Source organism: Cyberlindnera jadinii, assembly GCF_001661405.1.
Source record: "Cyberlindnera jadinii NRRL Y-1542 unplaced genomic scaffold CYBJAscaffold_14, whole genome shotgun sequence".
NCBI lineage: Eukaryota > Fungi > Ascomycota > Saccharomycetes > Phaffomycetales > Wickerhamomycetaceae > Williopsis > Williopsis jadinii.
Window position 1 is genome coordinate 1 of NW_017963665.1, and position 7,126 is coordinate 7,126.

At 51.2% G+C, this 7,126-nt stretch overlaps 4 protein-coding genes across 4 annotated transcripts; 2 read left to right on the top strand and 2 right to left on the bottom strand.

Annotated features, from left to right (window-relative positions):
• On the top strand, positions 1–2,212 carry ALO1 (D-arabinono-1,4-lactone oxidase). The gene is made up of 2 exons (XM_020213430.1): positions 1–2,077; positions 2,134–2,212. Exon 1 carries the CDS (start codon positions 260–262, stop codon positions 1,835–1,837), a length of 1,578 nt encoding a protein of 525 aa, XP_020068737.1. The 5' UTR covers positions 1–259; the 3' UTR covers positions 1,838–2,077; positions 2,134–2,212.
• Positions 2,213–2,512: 300 nt separating this feature from the next.
• On the top strand, positions 2,513–3,430 carry CYBJADRAFT_130793 (cytochrome b5 reductase family protein; the record flags this gene model as incomplete). Its single annotated transcript, XM_020212946.1, has 1 exon — positions 2,513–3,430. The coding sequence occupies one exon, from the start codon at positions 2,513–2,515 to the stop codon at positions 3,428–3,430; it is 918 nt and encodes a 305-aa protein (XP_020068738.1).
• A 40-nt stretch (positions 3,431–3,470) lies between these two features.
• Positions 3,471–4,904, bottom strand: NGL2 (RNA exonuclease; the record flags this gene model as incomplete). Its single annotated transcript, XM_020212944.1, has 1 exon — positions 3,471–4,904. The coding sequence occupies one exon, from the start codon at positions 4,902–4,904 to the stop codon at positions 3,471–3,473; it is 1,434 nt and encodes a 477-aa protein (XP_020068739.1).
• A 310-nt stretch (positions 4,905–5,214) lies between these two features.
• SKO1 (Sko1p) lies at positions 5,215–6,732 on the bottom strand (the record flags this gene model as incomplete). Its single annotated transcript, XM_020213817.1, has 1 exon — positions 5,215–6,732. The coding sequence occupies one exon, from the start codon at positions 6,730–6,732 to the stop codon at positions 5,215–5,217; it is 1,518 nt and encodes a 505-aa protein (XP_020068740.1).
• Between the last annotated feature and the right edge of the window lie 394 nt (positions 6,733–7,126).

A 7,126-nucleotide genomic window follows, 5' to 3' on the forward strand; every position in this document is an offset into this window, starting at 1 on the left:
CTCCCGGTAGTACGAACTCAAAGAGCACCATCTAAACATCCATAGACTCCTGCAACTGTCTGGAGACCACACACATCCAATTGTCGTCGTAATCGCAACCCATTCAGCTCTGATTGAACCGTGTCTATCTGCGCTGCGCGTGTGTGTGTTTTTCTTTCTTTTGTCCGCTCTGTCTTGATTTTTTCCTCTTCATTTTCTGGGACTAAGACCTGAACCATCGTCTCCAGAGACCACGCATAGAACCAAGAGCTGGGTCACGATGTCTGTTGTTGGCTTGGGGAAGAAGAACTTCATCTTCTCGAACTGGGCACGTATCCACTCGTGCAAACCACAGCTGTACTTCCAGCCCTCGACGCTGGATGAGATTGTGGCGTTGGTAGCGGAGGCCAAGTCCCACTCAAAGACCCTTCTGACGGTTGGGTCTGGCCATTCTCCATCGGACCTCGTCATGACGGAGGACTGGCTGGTGAACTTGGACAACTACAACAACGTTCTGGAGATCAGAAGGGACCCAAGTGGCCTGTTTGCTGATGTCACCGTGGAGGCCGGGATGAGACTGTACCAGTTGCACAAGCACCTGGCAGATGAAGGGCTGGCGATGCAAAACCTGGGCTCGATCTCGGAGCAGTCCATCGCAGGCATCATCTCCACAGGCACACACGGTGCTTCTCCGTACCATGGCCTGGTGTCTCAGCAGATTGTCGACCTGACGTTGGTGAACGGGAAAGGCGAAGTTGTGTACTGCAGCTCTGATGTGAACCAGGACATCTTCAGAGCAGCACTGCTCTCACTGGGCAAGATTGGTATCATCGTCAAGGCCACGATCCGTACAATCCCTGCTTTCAAGGTGAAGTCGTCCGAGGAGGTGGTGACCTTTGAGACGCTGCTGGAGAAATGGGAGACGCTGTGGGTCTCGTCAGAGTTCATCAGGGTATGGTGGTACCCGTACGCTAAGAAGTGTGTTCTCTGGCGAGGCCAGAAGACAGAAGAGCCAACGACGACCCCTAGACAGAGCTGGTGGGGTACCAAGTTTGGAAGATTCTTCTACGAGGCACTGCTATGGATTGCCGTCAACATCTATCCACCGTTCACGCCTGCTATTGAAAAGTTTGTCTTTAACAGACAGTTCGGTAAGGTTGAGACCGTTGGCGATGGTGCTGTCAACGTTGCTGGCTCCGTGGAAGCACTGAACATGGATTGTCTCTTCTCACAGTTTGTCAACGAATGGGCGGCTCCTCTGAACAACGGTCCTGAGATCCTGAGATCTCTGGAGCACAGCATCAACGTTGCCGCTGCCAACCATGACTTCTACGTCCATGTGCCAGTGGAGATTCGTTGCTCGAACACCACAAGCACTAACGAGGAGTCGTCATCAACGGTCCAGGAGGAGATCAGGGGACGCTCTACAACGTCGCCTGGCCCAGTAAGGGGTAACAACCTGCGCCCTTACCTGGATAACACACCGAAGTTGAACTACGCTCCGCTCTCTGATGTCACCAACTCACAGTTGACACTCTACATCAATGCAACCATGTACAGACCTTTCTTCACAAACTCGCCTATTGGCCAATGGTACAAGATCTTTGAAGAGACCATGGGCGCTGCTGGTGGTAAGCCACACTGGGCTAAGAACTTCATAGGCTCAACTGAGTGGGCTGAAGGAGAAGCCAAGGAGGAGTCGAAATACCAGGACGGTGAAATGAGAGGGTTTGCTACAAAGAATAGAGAGTGGTTTGGTGAGGACTTGGAGGCGTTCAAGAGGGTGAGAGCGGAGCAAGACCCCGATGGTGTTTTCCTCAGTTCGAAGCCATGGTTGGTGAAGAATGGAATCATCTGATTGCGTTTGCTTGAGAGAGTGTGTGAGAGGGAGAGAGAGCCGGGGATGAAAGCAAAGAGGAGAGAACGTGGTGATGGTGTGTGTTTGTTTACGGTTGTTTGTACTTGGAATGTCCATCACGTCCTGGAGCCCCGTGCTTGCTAGTTTGTACGACGATTGTTAATCTATAGAATTACGTGAATAAACAACTGTATACCGCCGCTGGAAGCTGTTGGACGGTGGCGCTGTGCGCCTCGTTGATGTTGTACACCTCGTTGATGTTGTACACCTCGTTGATGTTGTACACCTCGTTGGTGCTGTGCGCCTCGTTGATGTTGTACACCTCGTTGACACTGTACACCTGCCAGAGGAGACGGCGGAGTGGAGCTACGTGCTGTGGCGGGACAGGCCTGTGGTGATGAGCTCGCTCCCTTTGACGACAGCCAGCCAAAGAGCGGCCAACGAGCGCTCAACTGGTCTACCGTCGCAGCAAGCGAGCAAGATCACTCGCCCAGGCGGCTCTAAGGCGCAACGCTACGGGCCACGCTACAGGCCACAGCTACATAGAGCGCTTCAACCAACGGTTGTTGTTGTTGTTGATGTTGATGTTTTTAGCGACTTTGCCGCTGAAAAATTGACGGCGCTTACTAACGTCCTCCACTCACGCTCATCACGGCCTGGAATACTACATTTACCATGTCGAAAGAGCAGAAGAAGAATCCTCATGACATGCTGAAAGAGCCATTGCACGGCATCTACATCCCCGTGGCGTTGATCATCTGTGGCACCTTGATCTTTGGAGCCCAGTACCTGCCATACGTACTGGGAATACTGCTACCGTTCTTAGCGTTCAGGTTCTACAACGCGTACGTATTGAGACAGTCGATCTTCCCCGATAAGTGGACCAAGCTGGAGCTGGCCGAGTCCACGATCATCAGCAAGAACTGTGCTATCTACCGCTTCAATCTGGTGAGGGATTCTGAGGCTCTGGACATCCCAGTGGGCCACCATCTGGCGGTCAGAGTCAACGATGAGGTTCGCTATTACACTCCAATCTCAAGCAGGGATGACCAGGGCTACTTTGAGATCATCGTCAAGTCGTACGCCGATGGTAACGTGTCGAGATACTTTGCTGGGCTGAGACCAGGCCAGACTGTGGAGTTCAAAGGGCCAGTTGGGAGGTTCAACTACGCAACAAACCACGTCAAGGAGATCGGCATGATTGCTGGTGGTTCCGGCATCACTCCGATTCTCCAGGTCATTAGTGAAGTGACTAGAACACCAGAGGACGTGACGAAGCTTTCGCTCATCTACGCCAATGAAACTGCCAACGACATCTTGTTGAAAGACGAGCTGGACGAGCTCGCTGAGAAGTACCCGTACTTTGACGTCCACTACACCCTCACCCATCCACCAGAAGGATGGACCGGGGATGTTGGATACGTCACCAAGGATATGATTGCGAAGTACCTGCCATCTCCATCTGAGGACTCCAGAGTCCTCATCTGTGGTCCAAAGGGCATGAAAACGGCAATGGCCCAGTACACGGAGGAATTGGGGTTTGATGAGGCCAAAATGCCCTCCAAAGGTGACGATCAGGTCTTCATATTTTGATAGATATATAGGTGTCTCTAGTATATATACGTGTTGTGGTTTACATCAGCAGCTCCACTTCTGCAATCATACACAGGTGGTCGCTCGGGTATTCACCCTCGTGAGGTTGGCCATGTTCAGTCATCTCACTCGCTGGTGGCATCCTCAGCAGCCCAGTGACCCTGGTGTGTGTCAGAGATTCAAACTCCTCTAATGTTTCCACTTTCGAACTCGTGCTTGGTTCCCATGATGTAATGAAACAGATGTAGTCCAACAACCCTCTCCAGGCATGGGCCCAATTCGAGATCTCTGGCTCCCCAGCATCGTTATCCAGGCCCGAGTTCTCTGGATGGACCAGGTTGTAGGCAACAGAGTATAACGAGATGGCTCTCATGGGCAGATTGTTGTGCAGGTTTTGCATCTTCACCACCAATTGTTGCTGTTCCTCCGTGGCTACGAACTCATCTGGCACTGGGTCCTTTGGCTGGTTCTCCCCAAATTTCTCAATGTTGCCACCTTCTTCGTCGTTATCCTCATCATCAACGCCTTCTCTGAGCTTGGAGTACTGGAAAGATGTGGAGCACTCAATCACTCTTTTACAGCGTTCGTCGTAGACCACTGGTTTGGATGTCATTGACAAGTATGGGGAGTCAAAGGGCTGAGAGTTGAAATCACCACCAAAATAGTTAAACCACTCGCCTCCCTGTAGCAGTTTCACCCTCTGCTCGAACTCGCTGAACTTCTTCAGTATCACGTAGGTCTGCCTGGTTCTCTCATATGTGCCGAATGGATGCCAGAAGAGATGTGTTGTGCCAACGAGTATACCTTTCTTGTCAGTATCTGGGTATTGAGCCAGGACGGATTTCTGGAACTGGAGAGCCAGCACCAAGCCAACGTTCTTCGTCACAGTTCTCGGTTCTACCTCACCACTGGGCTCCTTATCGTAGTCGATATTCATTCTGTCGGTCATGAAGAACAGCTTCGCCTTGAAGAAGATCGCAACTCCGTGGTTCTTTTCTCCCCATCTGTTATACTGCGAATCATAGCCCAGCTTAGCCAGCTCGGCCTTCCAGAAGGACTTGTACTGCACATAATCAACCTCCTGGAGCAGCAGGACGTCACTGTCATAGTGCTTGAACTCGCTCAGCAAAACCTGTGATCTCTTGAACCACTTCACGGCATTCCCACTGGTTGGGAACAGCTTTCTTCGAATCAGAGCCTGTGCCAATACGTTGTAGGTCATTATAGACACCTTGAAAGCGTTGCTCCGTGGCTTCAGCCCCGGGACTCGTAGAATTGGTCTCTTTATGAACCTGAGATCCTTTGGAATCGCAAGCTCATCGGGATCTATGCCTTGAGCAATGAGCGCATCTCTTTTGGCCTTCTTCGCAGCTTCACGCTTGGCCCTTTGTTCTGCGATATACTCTGGCGTGATGTTTGGAGGCGGCTTGGCTTTTCCTCTCTTCTTATCACTCGAAGCAGTATCAGAGCTCATGGTCACCGGGCACAATTGAGGGTATTCGAGAGCCGTTGATGGCAGTAAAGGGACAGTTAGTACGGAACAATTTTTTTTTGCTTATTCCCTCTCACACGCATCTCGGAGAAACTCATCATCGCGGATCACCACAGCAACAGCAGCAGTGAAACAACACCTACAACAACATCACAATGATACTATCAAAACTAATACAAATAGGCCATTCTGTTTATTGGCAGTATGGACAGGGACAAAGAACACTCGTTATCAATCTCGTATTCAAAACAAAACGTGTATATATCACATAAACTTCTCCCCTTCTGTTGCTTCATTGAGCTGGAGCCCACTGGTTCATATTCTCAAGCTGTGTCACTTTCCCATTACCACTAACTACGACAACCTGTGGAGGAACAACGGCTTGTCCCTGTATCTGCACTGGTAGGATCTCAGGTGGTGCGATATTCACGCCATTGGTGGTTATCTGTTGTCTCAGCTGACCATCGACTGTGAGTTGTGGTCCTTGAACAACTTGCGCCCCGACTTGTGGGGACGTTTGAATTGGACCACCCGGTACTGTTACCGTTGTTACTGGTGGAGCAATGGGTACACTTGCTGCTAGCTGTTGCTGCTGCTGTCGTTGTTGCTGCTGTCGTTGTTGTTGCTGTTGCTGCTGTTGCTGTTGCTGTTGTTGCTGTTGCTGTTGCTGCTGCTGCTGTACCAAATTCGGATTGATTGGTTGAACAGTAGGCACTATATGAGAAGGATTATCACCACGTAACCTCGCAATGTAATTAGTGCCGTTAATCGTCTGCAAGATGGTGTCCACTATAGGTGATAATGCACTGGTCTGTTTCCCTTCGACAATGGATTGATGCAATAAAAGCGACTGCTGCCTTAGCTGATCTAATGCACTTGTGAGGTTGTTGTATTCGTTGAGGTAAAAGTTCAAATCGTTCTCCATCTTGATGATTTGCTCTTTCTTTCTCTTCCGGCATTTCGAAGCAGCCATCCTGTTTCTTTCCAAGAAGCTCTTACGTTTCTGCTCCTCGGTAGCATCTTCGTCATTGCCATTGCTGTTGTCATTATTAATACCGTTGTTCTCGCCTTCGGACTCAGATTTCGGTTTCTTAGCTTTCCGTTCTTCAGCTTCAACCTGTTTGGCCTTGCCTGTCCTTTTACGTCCTCTCTTTCCTTTAGGCTTAGCATCATTCAAAATGACACTGTCATCGCCATTTGCACCCAGAGCGTTCTGCTTGGTCACAGCGTCCGCTGTTGCTGTCTGCATCGTGCTCGTACTCGCGGCTATGTCTGCGGTGGTGTTCGTATTCGCACTGGCGTTTGTATTTGTCGAGGCATTCGCATCCGTCGTATCAGTTCTCACTGAACGGTCGTCAGCCTGGAGCTGTTGGTCAAAGTCCTTGGTGCTCGACGCCAGGAACGAGCTCAGCCCAGGTGTAAGGCCACCTGGGAACCCCAGCGATCCCGGCGTGGCAACCCCTGGCAGCGACATGTTCTGCAGCGAGTGAGGGAAGCTCTGTCCTCCCGGCGTGAGCCCTGTCCTGATGTTGGAGTCGTTCGGCGTGAGCCCTGTTCTCACGTACTGGGTGTTCCCCCAGCTGGATGGCACATTGGGAGACAGCACCAGTGGCGGTAGCTTGCGGCCTCCAGGCGTCAGGATCTGTGGAGACGTCCCGAGCCCGCCAATCGTCGGAGGCTTCTCACCAGAGCCGCCGCCCACTGTCGACGACTGTCCGTCCTTCGAAGCAAAGCTCTGTTCGAAGGGGTTGGGCTCGAGGTCGAACGAAGTCTTCGAGCTAGCCGCCGTTGATAAAGGTCCCTGAGACATCGCAAACGCTTCGTGTCCGCTGTCTGCTCCGTGTCCCGTGTCCCGTGTCCCGTGTCTGCGCTCTGTGTCCCTGCGAATCACCAGCGTAGCCAAATCGATCAGAAACCCGCTTGTGTCCCTACGCACACCTCAAAAGGTCTTTGTTGTTGTTGTTTTTCGCCTTTTACGCTGTGAACTTATCAACGATTTACTAAAAAACAAGTGGGCAAAATCCACGTTGAAAAGGGCAGCAGCAAACAAACCAACAACGGGAGGAAATTCGCTTCTAAAAAAAGCTGTGTACAAGTTCTAAAAACCACGCGCGCAGGCACACGCACGCACTCACTCACACTCACACGCAATTTTCCCGCTTGCAAAGTGTGTAAACTGTGGAATGGGCGGCCTTCCTCGGTGT